Source organism: Myxine glutinosa, chromosome 6 (assembly GCF_964187855.1).
Source record: "Myxine glutinosa chromosome 6, kmMyxGlut1.1, whole genome shotgun sequence".
NCBI lineage: Eukaryota > Metazoa > Chordata > Myxini > Myxiniformes > Myxinidae > Myxine > Myxine glutinosa.
In genome coordinates this window covers 53808410-53823369 of record NC_136266.1, presented here as the reverse complement: position 1 = coordinate 53823369, position 14960 = coordinate 53808410, and the positions used below count along the sequence as shown (strand labels likewise).

The 14960-nt window shown below is 44.6% G+C and overlaps 1 protein-coding gene across 3 annotated transcripts in view; it reads left to right on the top strand.

Moving 5' to 3' along the window:
* Window positions 1–14960, top strand: part of HEMK2 (HemK methyltransferase 2, ETF1 glutamine and histone H4 lysine) — an 88213-nt gene that overhangs the window by 72157 nt on the left and 1096 nt on the right. The window contains exons 1-6 of one of the 3 annotated variants that reach the window (XM_068120031.2): window positions 718–1633; window positions 1855–2012; window positions 5423–5509; window positions 11355–11445; window positions 12801–12884; window positions 13043–13181. In XM_068120031.2, coding sequence (XP_067976132.2) covers window positions 1319–1633; window positions 1855–2012; window positions 5423–5509; window positions 11355–11445; window positions 12801–12884; window positions 13043–13181 — 874 coding nt within the window. In that variant the 5' untranslated portion in view covers window positions 718–1318. Of the gene's footprint in view, window positions 1–717; window positions 1634–1854; window positions 2013–5422; window positions 5510–11354; window positions 11446–12800; window positions 12885–13042; window positions 13182–14960 lie in introns of those variants that run through there. The other 2 variants (XM_068120033.2, XM_078779844.1) reach the window with 2 other exon arrangements.

The window sequence follows — 14960 nt, the reverse complement described above, 5'->3', positions numbered from 1 at the left end:
CTGAAACTACTGGCCATCGTTGACCCTGTCATGAAAGAACACCCCACTCGTGTGGAAAGTCATCCTGGATCCATGTCTTATCTTTCACCGGGTGTCCAGAACGAATTCATCCACATGATGGCATCCACTATTCGCCAGAGTTTACTGAGAAGCATTCGTAAAGCCAAGTACTATGGTCTCATGTTCGACTCGACTCCTGATCAGGCACACCGTGAGCAGATGTCAGAAGTAGTGAGGTACGTGGAAGTTGATTTTGAGAGGAAAACCGTCCGTGTTAGAGAGTCCTTCCTTGGTTTTATCCAGATAAGCCAGAAGGATGCTGAGAGCTTGGTTGAAGACATCTTGAAACAGCTAGAGAAGGACGAAATGGAGCTACAAGATTGTCGGTCACAGTGCTATGACAACGCTGCTGTGATGGCTGGACACAGAAGTGGTGTTCATCAAAGAATAAGTGAGAAAAACAACCTGGCAGTGTTTGTGAATTGTGACAATCACTCACTCAACTTGGTGGGTGTACATGCAGCCAAGCAGGATACAATGATGGTCACGTTTTTTGGAACCATCGAAGCTCTCTACGTGTTCTTCTCTCGTTCAACACAGCGCTGGGAAAAACTCAAAAACGCCGTGCCTGTGGTTGTTAAGTCGGAGTCCGAAACCAGGTGGAGTGCAAGGACAGAAGCAGTGAAGCCCGTCAACAAGTACCTTGAGGAGATACTTCAAGTTCTCCAGGACATGATAGACAATGAAAACGAGACCAGTGAAACAAGAAGTGATGCAAGGCAGCTGTATAACCGCATGTTGAGTTACGATTTTCTGACTTTGCTCGGATTTTGGAACAAAGTACTCATTCACATTGACCGTATTCAAAAGAGGCTGCAGGATCCTAGCATGAACTTCCACGATGCTGCCCTGGATTTGAAAGCCCTCCGAGATCATTTTGATGATGAAAGAGAAGTGTTGGTCAGTGAGTCACTCGAAGAAGGACTCAGTCTCTGTCAAGAATGGAATATTGAAGTTGAAAGACGTCAGAGACGAAAGAAACGAATGGCTGATGAGAACTCGAGAGACGCTGGGTTAACAGCCAAGGAGGAAATGGAAAGTCATGAAGGGAACACTCGACCGTCTTCACAGAGAAATGGATGAAAGGTTCGCTCGTTTGCACGACACTGACGCAAAGTTTGGGTTCCTTCTCGATGTCGAGGGACTGTGTTACGGCGCCGACAGTAACGACCTAAAGAAGAAGTGCGAAAATTTGGGTGAATTGTACAGCTCTGATGTTGATGGACAGCAGCTATATGAATAAATTTTGGATTGCAGAATGTTGCTATCAAGTCGAGCCAACATGAAAATATTAAGACCTGAAGAGCTTCTCGAATTAATTGTTCAGTATGGAGATGAGAGCGTCTTCCCCAATCTTCGCATTGCTATTCAGATAATGCTAACCATCGCAGTTTCCATCGCCAGCTGTGAGAGATCATTCAGCAAGTTAAAACTAATACTTTCGTATTTGAGAGCCTCCATGGGTCAAGGCGGACTCTGTGATCTTGCTCTGCTGAGTGTAGAAAGAGAAGAAATTGAAAAAACTGACTTTGAGCACATCATAGACCAATTTGCATCAGTGAAAGCAAGGAAGGTGCAGTTGTAATTTTCATGTAGTGCCATAATTTGTTAATTCAAAGATTAACGAGCTTGACTTGTATTTTTGAGCAGATTTTTTGGTAAAGTTATCTAAAAGATGGGTCTCAGATGTTTGGACAGGGGCGCAATTTCAGTGCTTGCCATAGGCGCTATTTTCCATAGATACGCCACTGCCCACTGGTATACTGTTTCTAAGTGTCTTGGCTTTTCTTCCAGATGATTCCCACTCCAAAGTTTCCACCAGTGGGACTGGCTGCAGAATGGGGGGTACATAAAACCAAGAAAGGCTTCCCAACTGTGTACGAACCTGCAGAGGACACATTCCTACTTTTAGACACACTTCAAGCAGAGCGGGACAGTATCCGAGCTGACAAGTAGGCTTTGCTGTGCCTTTAATGGTGCAACAACACGTCACCTGACCTTTATTCTTCTTTTCTTACACAATGTACCTTTAATAAATTAATGAGAATGTTTTGTGATGTCAAATAAATCTCATCATTTTAAGCTCTTTAAAGGGCATGTCGGGGCCGGCAGAATGGGTTAGAGGTACGCACACTCGCGTCTAAGCCGTCTAGCCCGGGTTTGAATCCCGACCCAGCTATAAACTGTCGTCCCGGTGTTTCACAGGCAGAGTGATTCATCAATGTGTGTGCCGTCCCTCGGATGGACGTTAAACTGGGCATCCCGTCTACCAACATTAGTTAGTGGACATTAAAGATCCCATGGTGTGCTTTGTGAAGAGTAGGTGTGCTATCACCGACACCATGAACTAATCCCAAATTAATGCCCCAAATACTGCTGGGAAGGCCAGTTTGGCAAACCACCCAGTAAAACCCTTGCTAAGGAAATGGTTTCGGCGACACAGACGCTCTGAGAGAAAGGCCTTGTCACAAAATAGGTCACTTTTGCTTGTCGATTTGTATCACGTTGCTAAACATTTTTATTCTCACTACTTGTGCTTTGACGTTGTGTGGAAAACTCATTTTTAACTCCAAGGCATTAATCTCTGCTGTCATTGATCATTGCAGTGTTACCAGTAAGAGCCAATGGTGGTTGAAATAAAGGGATCAGACACGTTCCTAGATGTTCATAAAATGTTGCATGATCCACCATATGATACTTCAACAAGTTCCTGCTCGTCAGAAGAAAATACTCTTATAATTTCATGACTTTGAGAAAAGGCTTTCCAGAATATATTTACAGTTGTGGCCAAAAATATTGGACCCCTTGCACTTTTTTCAAATAACTCACTATTTTCTCTAAAAATAAGTTGAAATTGACAAAAGCATTTGGTCTCCACAATTCTTTATTTCACTGTTAATATTACAAAACCTTTGTTTTTGATTCAGAACTTAATATATCCTTTTAAATCAGAAAGTAAAAAGAAATGGCATTGACAAAACTATTGACACCCCAGACTTAATATTTGGTAGCACAGACTTTGGACAAAATAACTGCAGTCAAGTGCTTCCTATAGCCATGAATGAGCTTCCTACACCTCTCTACGTGCAGTTTGACCCACTCTTCTTGTGCAAACCGCTCCAGTTCTCCCAGATTTGAAGGGTGCCTTCTCCCAACTGCTGTTTTCAGATCTCCCTACAGATGTTCAATAGGATTTAGATCTGGACTCATTGCTGGCCAATTCAGAACAGTCCAGCGTTTTGTCTTGAACCATTCCTGGGTGCTTTTTAAAGTGTGTTTGGGGTCATTGTCCTGCTGCAAGACCCATGACCTTCGACAGAGACCCAGCTTTCTGACACTGGGTTGAACATTGCGCTCCAAAATGTCTTGGTAATCTCCTGATTTCATGATGCCATGCACTCATTCAAGGTACCCAGTGCCAGAGGCAGCATAGCAACCCCAAAACATCACTGAACCTCCTCCATGTTTGACTGTAGGGAAGGTGTTCTTTTCTTTGAAAGCTTCATTTTGTGTTCTGTAAACACAGATGATGTGCTTACCAAAAAGATTTAATTTGGTCTCATCTGTCCACAGGACATTCTCCCAGAAGGATTTTGGCTTGTTCAGGTGTGTTTTGGAAAACTCCAGTTAGGCTTTCTAATGTCTCTCTCTCAGCAGTGGGGTCATCCCCCTTTCATTGAGTTGGCGACGGATGGTGCGATTTGAAACTGTCGTACCTTGTGTCTGAAGGTCAGCTTGAATCTGTTTGGCAAAGTGTGTTTGGGGTGACTCAGCCTGTCATCCTAAAATCGAGGTGCTTTCTCCACAATTCGAACAATCCTTCGCTGCAATTTTCAATCAAAATTTCTCATGCGGCCACTTCCAGGGAGGTTAGCTACAGTGCCATGGGCCTTAAACTTCCTGATAACATTGCGTATGGTGGACACAGGAACATCAAGGTCTCTGGTGATGGACTTGTAGCCTTGAGATTGTCCATGCTTGGCGACAATCTTGTGTCTGACCTTCTCAGACAATTCTCTGGTTTTCTTTCTTTTCTCCATGCTCGCTGCAGTACACACAGTGACACAAAACAGCAGAATGACTCCTTTTCTCTATTCAAACTGGTTGAATGAGTGATTTTTATTTTGCAGACACCTGCAACTCACCACAGGTGAGTTCAATTCCAAAGTAAAGGAGAATCACCTGCTTGAAATCTTATTCTTTCTAACAACTTCTAAAACGTGCCAATGATATTGTCTGGGCCATTTTCGGAAATTTTTGTGTGAAATACGCTAAGATTTCATCATTTTTTCAGCTTTTTTTGTTTTGTTCCACTGCAAACCAAAGAAATACATTTGTGGACGCAAAAATATTTTTTCATTTCAACAATTTTCTGGAAGAAATGGTGCAATATTTGAAAAAATTGCAAGGGTGCCAATATTTTTGGCCACGACTGTAGTTTATTTCAAAATATAGATCCATAGAAAGGTGAGGTGACAGGGGGGAAAGGCAACGTACTGGTAGGGGGGCCACAGTTGGACATAGGATGGGGAAAGAACGAACAGGAGAAGAGAAGTGAGGATGGGAGGAAACTCAGAAACCTGCAAGTAAGAAAGTTTAGTTACAGAGGGTAGAAAAGATTACGAATAGCGATAGGGATGACATGAGATGGATGTGCACCACTTACCTGTTTGTTTATTTTGTTTATTTACAGCTCATGGAAGAGTAAGGTAAATCTGACATTAGGACAAACATCAAAGTAATGAACGATCAGGAAAAGAGGAGAGGGAGGAGGGGAAAAAACACTGAAACTAGCAAGTAAGATGGTTGGGTTTGGAAAGGTACATGGGGGTAATAAAGATCATGGGACAGAATATGGAATGACGGAGATAGCACTGCACCACTTGCTTGAAGACCTGGAGGGAAGAGCTTAAGTCAACCATCTTAAGAAGGCTGTTCCTCAAACAGGAGAAAAATGTGGAGGAAAGAGAGGGGGGAGGACTGGTAAGCCCAAGGGGTTACTGGAAATACCTTTATCCTAGTGGAGCTGGGGATGGTCAGAGGACTGATACACCAGATAAAGTGAGATGGAAGATGAGGCGTTATCATTCAATGGACATGTGGAACTTTCGCAAGTATTAGCTTTGCGGAATCATGTGATTTTTCATGTACAGGCAGCAGCTTATTCTTTAAAAATATATATTTCAGTCACTCGAGATTGGTCGGTAAAATGCCAAAAAAAAAAAATCAAAAATACAAACTGCCAATTACTGCAGTAACACTAAACATGAAATTTTTCTTATTTGGAACGTACAGTTGGAAATATGTGAGGGGAAATGGGGGTGGGGCGGGTTAATGTCTCACTGTTTAATTTATTTTTCAGGCCCTTGATTTTTGTTGAGGTTGGATGTGGTTCGGGTGTGGTTTCTGCTTTTGTCACAGCAATGCTCGGCCCATCTGCCTGCTACCTGTGAGTACTACGGCGATTGATCGTCATTTTGTAACTTCGGATCTTTATTTGATGATGCAGTTTCTTGCTAGTCCTCTTGAATATTTGATGTATATGCATATTTGGTAGGATTATTGTCCCCGTCGCACCGCGGAGCGAAAGGGGGACTATGGTTTTCCCCTCCGTCCGTGTGTCCGCCCGTCCATGCGGGTGTGCGTGTGTGCGTGCGTGCATAAGCGAAGGACCGCATTCGAATTTGGTGTGTGGGTGCAACCCACGTCAAAATCCAAGATGGCCGCCGCCATGTATGTCTGATGCCATGTATGTCTGAACCTTGTGAGCTGAATATCTTGAAAAATAAGCGAAGTACCAACTTCTAATCTGGTGTGTGGGTGTATCTAGGCATAAGGAAGAACGCTATTGAAAATTGGGTCGCCACGTCAAAATCCAAGATGGCCGCCGCCATGTATGTCTGAACCTTGTGAGCTGAATATCTTGAAAAATAAGCGAAGTACCAACTTCTAATCTGGTGTGTGGGTGTATCTAGGCATAAGGAAGAACGCTATTGAAAATTGGGTCGCCACGTCAAAATCCAAGATGGCCGCCTCCATGTATGTCTGAACCTTGTGAGCGAAATATCATATCATAGCATGTTTTCTGCATCTTCCACTTTGTCAACTCACATCACTTCCCCGACGGGGGACTGAGGCGTAACGCTTGTTTATTTATGAAGGCCATTTCAAAAGTTTTGTGTCTGACCTTGCCATGCTGAACTACGACTTCTTTTACATACAGTAAATAGCTACGGGTAGCATAATTTTCTGGGGTTGTAGCTGTGCCGCTGATGCCGCGCCCCCTGTAGGTTAGAGCAAGAATTTTGGAATTTGCACAGGTGCTGGTGATAGCTCACCTATTCTTCACAACCCATTTAACTTCTACTAACAGATGCTGGCAGTTTGGATGCCCAGTTTAACACCCAGTCCATCCGAGGGATGGCACTGTTACGGGGTCCTCACCGATCTCCTGGTCTCGGTAAACCTCCGAACCCCGCGAGGAGCCCCGGCAGAAAAAAATATGTTATCCAGTGTCAAAAACAAATCAATAGTGGAACCACACCCAAAGATTATAAATGAACAGATTGTATTGAAAGCACACAGGAAACCATATAGCAATGAAAGCAATCAGTCATACAATTAATCTCAAGATGGTACCACCTTATTAAGTAACATAAACTCACAGATCCCAGTCCCAGCTCGGCAGTGATCCACGCTCCCAGTGAATGGAGCCCAACCCTTCAATGTCTCTATAACTCAACGGAGATGAGGCGAAGACGCGAAGAGGCGAGTACGGCGGTGTAGGCAAGGCATGGACCGTCACGTGGTCTAATCCAACAGCAACCTGACCGTGGACAGGGAATCCCAAATAAGCGATCCGGATGTGCACCTTCCCCGTTCAGTCAATGAACCGCAGGGCAATCTTCCGACGCTGCTTTAGTGCACACACCTATTTCAGTAAATCACCGGATGGCGGGACCCGCAGATGCGGCTAACCCAGGTTCCGCGAACGACGCGCGAGGTCCCGGTAATGGCGGCCAGCTCGTCCTCGAGCCGTCGCTGCTAGGCGAAGATTCTCCGGAATCACACCTGTACCTGGCTTCGCCGGCTTTTCCACAATTCCAGCGATCACCAATCGCTCAAGATTCCCTTCCCGGACTCAAAGTTCTCTCGCCATGTAAGCTCGACCACGCCAGGTGCGGAGCTTCATCAGAACCCCTCCTTTTTCCTTTTCTTCACGTCCTCCTCTTCTTCCCTCGACCTCTTCCTGCCCACCATGCCATTTCCGGTATTATTTTATCATGAGCGCTTTTAAACCTTTTAACTATAATAACCCTTTCCCTTCAACCACAATCCCCAGAATACTTAGAACCAACAACAATAATCATAACAACAATCATTAGGGCCGAATCCGTAACAGGCACCCACATTGATGAATCGCCCTGTGTGTGAAACACCAGGATGACAGTTTACAGCTGAGCCAAGATTCAAACCCAGGCTGGAGAGCTTATAGATGAGTGTGCATCCCTCGATGATTTCCTGCCAGCACTCATGACAAACTACCCACAGCTTTTCAGACATCATCGTGCTGAGTAGTTGTACCAACCTACTCATTAGTAAGCAGTAAGGTACAGCTGCTACCAGTTACAGCTGATAGGGAGAGCAAAAATTGCATGTCAGCCAGCCATGCATGTATTTATGTGCATGACCCCTCTGCAGTGTTCGCAATTCGATGGTGACTTATTCCTGGAGCACATCCTACCAGTGGACGTAACATGGATGCATTCATTTGATCCATTTGTAGCAGCAACATACTGAATGGCTGTCACTTATTGTCAAGAAGTAACCCTGGTGTTGGCCGAACGGCTAAGGTAGCTGGCTTAAGATATTAGGGTCTTGAGTTTAAGCATCTGTCATGCCGTTGAAAGAACACCATGTGTGTTGACTCAGCCTGTCATCCTTCAGAGATTGGCAAAATGAGTACAAGCTTACTGGTAACAGGGACACTGCATCAAAGGCACAGCTGTGCTTCCAGAAAATTATGCAACCTGCAGCCACAGGCTGCACACGAATAAACAGCATTGCCAATAAAATACAAAATCGCGCATTGCAGCCATGGAGTGCTGAAGACTATTCACATCATGTTCTCTCGCTGTCAAGCCTTTGTGTTCAACCATTCCATGCTTCAGAATCATACGGTGAACGGGCCTAGTTTGCAAAGGTACTGTGGTGAAAAATGCACCCATTGCTCCATCTCGAGCATTCTGGATTGCTGCACAGTTGTGTAGTTTCCTCCAAGGCAACGCAGCGCATCGCAAATATGACATGCAATTGTCACAATTGGATTGGGAGCATCTTGCACACCTTCATTACAGGTAGTTATTCTTCTGACCTGTTGCCAAGCGATTACTTCTTGTGTCCAAAAAACGAAGAAACCATTGAGGATATTGGTAGGTGGCTGTGGATGAGATCAACGAGGTCATGTTGTCATCTCTCTGTGCTCTGTGCCCCGACGATAATCATGCTTGCCACACCACTGGAGAAAGTGTGTTGAACCTTAGGCTGGATATTTGGAACAGTGGAGGGCACTGCTTTAACCTCTACTATTATTCATCTTTATAGGCTATACAGCTCTTATTCAATTATCATACATAAAACCTTAATGGATGTCTTCGTATACCAAAGTATAAAAAAGAACATTGAGTCCTAACCTTTTATCCTTTAAATATTCCACTCACATTTCACTCACCCACTCCCTACTCTCAATTGCACAACCTCTGTTATTTAAACATAGTTCCAACATTTATAGTCCCACTGAACATATTGTCGTGTGTCCGCCTTTGATGAAAATCAAGCGGTCACGGATGCCGATCACGAAGGCCTTAGCTCTCGAGGCGAAAACTCAATGGCGGACTCGAAGATAGACAGCTATACAAAATTGCGTGGGGTGGAGGGGCAGCGCAAGACCCCTGCAGTCTTACCTGTTCTCGGGGCGTCTCCAATGCTGCTGCAAATTAATGAAATCACATGGAAAACTGCGTTCAAGTATATACAGAAAATAATACAAGGCTGTATTATTTATTAACCTGGTGTTGGCTTAGCGGTTAGGGTGCCGGCTTGGGATCCTAGGATCCTGGGTTCGAATCCCGGTCGATCGCTGAATTAACGCCAGGGGGGTTGACTCAGCCTGTCATCCTTCCGAGGTCGGCAAATTGAGTACCAGCTTGCTGGGATGAATGATCCCGGTGTGTACCCCGGTTTAGAATAGGTGCACCGTATCCCTGCGCATCGTAAGAGGCAACTAAGGGTTGGCGTCAGGAAGGGCATCCGGTCATAAAAACATTGCCTCAAACAGGGAACCATGATTGTCATGGGGCCCGCAAGGCTAACCCCCACTCTAGCTGGGAAAATGGCCTTAAAACGATCATTCATTCATATTCATTCAATACAAGGATTTATTAACGGTTCCGAGAACAAAGAAATGCTGTGCTATGAGTATGATGCTCTAAACCCCCTATATGGAGTACTCCCACTCGACAGACTTATTAAGCAAACAACAGGGCAGATGACGAAATGAACAAAGCGGGTGTGTGTGTGGTGCGTTCTTAGCTTTGCTCGCTCGGGAGCGTGGCGTGGAGATAGTGCAGGCCTCAGCCAGCTAGGCCCCGACAAGGGGACGGGAAGGGGGTCTCCGGGAAGGGGGTCTCCCCGACGCGACTCGCTCGCCGGCCCCGGTCCCCTCGCACCGCAACTCTCGAATGCTCGCTCCGTCCGGAGGACCACGGTTCCAGCTGCTCTCGTCTCTGCTCGGCGCTTTGGAGATGGTGGGTGGTTGGCGATGCTACGAACGCGGCCACCAACGGGGCGAACCTCGGCACAACAGCCGTCCACGCAAGCACGCGATCCGATCGCAGTGAAGATGGGAGAGAATGAAGCCAGGAAGGAATGAGAGGGAAATGTCCAGTGCACTCGATCACCACTGAATTCTCTGAGCTCCCTGAAATGGCGTCTGCTCTGCCTCGTGTCCAACTCCAAACTCTTTTTCTTCTCCTTCATGTCGTCACTTCCCTCACGTCACCATCCCGCCCTCTCGTGACGTCCATCGGTCCGCCTTCCCCCATGACATCAAAAGATCCGCCCCCTCTTCATCGTGTCTTGGCAGGGCGTGTCTCAGCCTGCTCGTTTTGGTTGGTGTTGTGTTATTGATGTGAAAGGGAAGGGAATTAATTAATGTGGGTGCGCTAGGGGCATGAATTCCTACTGTCTCGCTGCGGTGCCAAAAGGGACATTGGATTGACCAGAGAGGTGGGAAAACACACAAAGTTACCCTTATCACCCTGACTACTTAGCACTTCCTGTCCTCGTACAGGAAACACATACGCAATTATCCCGACATACACCTACACATACTAACTTAAAGGTACATAGTGGGTTCTAGCTATCGCGACATCCCGGAGCATTCGACCTACACAGATCTACCTACATCTATGTTTTCCTCTACCCCCCTGACTTAACATTTCCTTTGACTCCACCCCTCGACTCCTACGCACTTGTCTTACCCCTTCTGTTTTCTTAGAAGTACCCCCTCCGCTCTCCCCACACACACCTCACACCGATCTGTAGCAGGTAAATAGCTCTGAAACCCACCACTTCTCACCTACTTTCCCTAAATATTTTTCCTCTTCCCTAAAAAATCACAAAAAATACATATTAATTAGGCATTTCTCGATAATTGAGCCAATGCCTTCTGCATAAAGATCTTGGGAAGGATTTTAATTTTATTAAATGTGAAGTTGGTCAGCATGTGTAAAATTGAAATCGATTGCACATGTACCTACACGATCAGAAAATTATATTTGATTGAAAAAAAAGTCTTTAAAACAGCTGTTCACCACCATCTCTTGTCTTCTCCCATCCAAAACCTTGATCTTATCTACCCCCATTAATCCACCCCAAATGTACCTCCTTCAAATTCCCTGTTTTCTTTCCTGAAAGTCCTTTTAGTGTCCATCTTGTTTATCCCATGTTCCCCGCCCCAGCCCTCTCCCTTCCACAGATCTCCCGATGTCCCTGTTCTCCACTGTTGTTGTGCTTCCCTCTCTCTCCCCCTCTTGTCTCCCGCTTCCTTTATTGTGTCGTGTGTTTCTGTTTATGTTTATGCTTTTTTGTTGTATGTGTTAGCTCTTACATGAGCCTCGACTTTGTATACAAAAACCAAACGTTTTTGTTTGAGATGCATTGTCCCATGGCCAGGATCACACTGTACCACAAAATGCATGTACAGTACATGGATGCATTTGTTTCTGTTGTAGATGTACAGACATACATCACTTGGCTGCTGAATGTACTTTGGAGACAGCGACCTTAAACAGAATTTCCTTGTGTCCTGTAATAACGGATTTGGTAAGGAATGCAACGCTATTCTGATGCTGTCAGCATGTGTTGTGAATCTATTATTGCACACGAACAGCTTTTGTTTTTCGAACTTCGTTTCAGAAGCAGTGAATCATTTTGTGCAACCACTTAATCATGTCTCACACCACGATTAAAAAACAATTGTTATAATGGGCTGCAGCTTGCACAACAGAAAACTACTCATGTGAAATATTTGTCCCATTGGTGGACAGATAAGTTGAATCAAATAATTAGCAATATGTCAGAAGGCTTTACCTGAAATGGTGAATGAATAAGTAAGTAGTCTTGCTGGTGAAGGTTAGTGTTGACCGTTGATCCTTTGTCAGAACTATTCTGCTCCGACGAAGGGTTAACGCCCAAAACGTCAGCTTCTCCTTGCTTCCCATGGCAATTAACTAAAATCCTGATGTTGATATCCATTATCCTACCTGTGATGAAATTAACTTGAATGATTTTGTTACTGAGCCAAGAGAATGAATGAATGAATGAATGATCGTTTTAAGGCCATTTTTCCCCGCTAGAGCGGGGGTTGGCCTTGCGGGCCCCATGATTCCCTGTTTGAGGCAATGTTTTTTATGGTCGGATGCCCTTCCTGACGCCAACCCTTAGTCGCCTCTTACGATGTGCAGGGATACAGTGTACCGATTCTAATTTGGGATACACACCGGGATCATTCATCCCAGCGAGCTGGTACTCAATTTGCCGACCTCGGATGGATGACAGGCTGAGTCAACCCCCCTAGCGTTAATTCAGTGATGACCGGGATTCGAACTCAGGATCCTAAGATCCCAAGCCGGCCACTAAGCCAACGAGAGAGAGATAGAGATAGAGATAGAGATAGAGAGATATAGAGAGATATAGAGAGATAGAGAGAGAAAGAGAGAGAGAGAGAGAGAGAGAGAGAGAGAGAGAGAGAGAGAGAGAGAGGGAGAGAGAGAGAGAGAGAGAGAGAGAGAGAGAGAGAGAGAGAGAGAGACAGACACAGAGACACACACAGACAGACAAATCTGAAGGGCCAAATATTTATTATATATACAAAGGGTGGGTAGAGGATGACAAGAGGGAGAGTAGGTAGGATGATAGGAGTGGGGAAAAGTTTGGGGGAAGGTGGGAATAATGGGGGGAGGAGGGGAGGGCAAGAGGGCAAAAGGTAATATTGCCATATAAAAAATATTGCCATATATCAATATTGCCATATTTATATTGCATATTGCAATATAAAAAAAGGTAAAATATTGCCATATCTGCATGCGTAATAAAAGATGGCCACATACATTGTGTGCACTTGAGACTGGTACAGGACCTAAAGTGCTAACAAATATACATGGATCTCCCTTTTGCAGGTTTCAGCATTTTTACCGAGGCTCGAGAGTGCAATAGATTTAATTATTTTTAACCCACCTTACGTCGTCACATCATCAAAAGAGGTACAGTAACTAATTAACCATGGAAGGCTATACCTAAAGTGTTAACGTAACAGGAATCAATCGTGAAGAGATTGCAAGGATAATGCATAGCATGCAACAGTAATTTTGTGGTGATCTTTGGGTGTGCTCTTTTGGTGTCTGAATGCCATTTTGTGTAGGTTGGAGGGAGTGTGGAAACTGCTTGGGCTGGAGGGAAAGACGGTCGAGAAGTGATATTGCGCTTCCTGGACAAGCTGCCCAGCTTGCTGGCAAAAGGCGGTCGCTGCTACGTCGTAGTGCTCGCACAGAATGGCCCAGGTGCGACGAGCCTTGCTTCAATAGCGATTCAGCGATTCATTCGGCATTTCATTCTAAGTAGGTCAATAGCATATATGGGAATCTTGATTCCTCCACATACAGTAGTGGCCAAAAATATTAACACCCTTGCACCTTTTTAAAAGAATGCATCATTTCTTCCAGAAAATTGTTGGAATTAAAATATATTTTCATATCCACAAATATATTTCTTTGGTTTGCAGTGGAACAAAACAAAAAAAGCTGAAAAAAATACGAAATTTTAGCTCATTCCACACAAAAATCCTAAAATGGCCCAGACAATATTATTGGCACCTTTTAGAAGTTGTTAGAAATAATTAGATTTCAAGCAGGTGATTCTCCTTTACTTTGGAATTGAACTCACCTGTGGTGAGGTGCAGATGCCTGCAATATAAAAATCATGCATTCAACCAGTTTGAATGGAGAAAAGGAGTCATCCTGCTGTTTTGTGTCACTGTGTGTACTGCAATGAGCATGGAGAAAAGAAAGAAAACCAGAGAATTGTCTGAGGAGGTCAGACACAAGATTGCTGCCAAGCATGGACAATCTCAAGGATACAAGTCCATCTCCAGAGACCTTGATGTTCCTGTGTCCACCATACGCAATGTTATCAGGAGGTTTAAGGCCCATGGCACCGTAGCCAACCTCCCTGGACGTGGCCGCAAGAGAAGACTTGATTGAAGATTGCAGCGAAGGATTGTTCGAATGGTGGAGAAAGCACCTGGATCAACTGCCAAACAGATTCAAGCTGATCTTCAGACACAAGGTACAACAGTTTCAACTTGCACCATCCGTCACCAACTCAATGAAAGGGGGCTCTTTGGTAGGAGACCCAGGAGGACCCCACAGCTGAGAGAGAGACGTAAGAAAGCCCAACTGGAGTTTCCCAAAACACACCTGAACAAGCCTTCTGGGAGAATGTGCTGTGGAGAGATGAGACCAAATTAGAGATTTTGGTAAAGCACATCATCTCTGTTTACATAACACAAAATGAAGCCTTCAAAGAAAACACCTTCCCTACAGTCAAACATGGAGGAGGTTCAGTGATGTTTTGGGGTTGCTGTGCTGCCTCTGGTACTGGGTGCCTTGAATGTGTGCATGGAATCATGAAATCAGGAGATTACCAAGGCATTTTGGAGCGCAATGTTGAACCCAGTGTCAGAAAGCTGGGTCTCCGTCATAGGTCATGGGTCTTGCAGCAGGACATTGACCCCAAACGCACTTCAAAAAGCACCCAGGAATGATTCAAGACAAAACGCTGGACTGTTCAGAAGTGGCCAGCATTGAGACCAGATCTAATTCCTATTGAACACCTGTGGGGAGATCTGAAAACAGCAGTTGGGAGAACGCACCCTTCAAATCTGGGAGAACTGGAGCAGTTTGCACAAGAAGAGTGGGCCAAACTGTCAGTATAGGTGTGTAGGAAGCTCCTTAATGGCTATAGGAAGCACTTGACTACAGTTGTAGTTGTTTTGTTCAAAGTCTGTGCGACCACATATTAAGTTTAGGGTGTCAATAATTTTCTCAATGCCATTTATTTTTATTTTCTGATTTAAAAGGATATATTAAGTTCTGAATCAAAAACAAAGGTTCTGTAATATTAACAGTGAAATAAAGAATTGTGGAGACCAAATACTTTTGTAAATTTCAACTTATTTTGAGAGAAAATTGTGAGTTATTTGAAAAAGGTGCAAGGGTGGCCACAACTGTATAAAGGGACACCTATGGAGAATTCCTTGGGTGGTGATGAAAGAGGTGGAT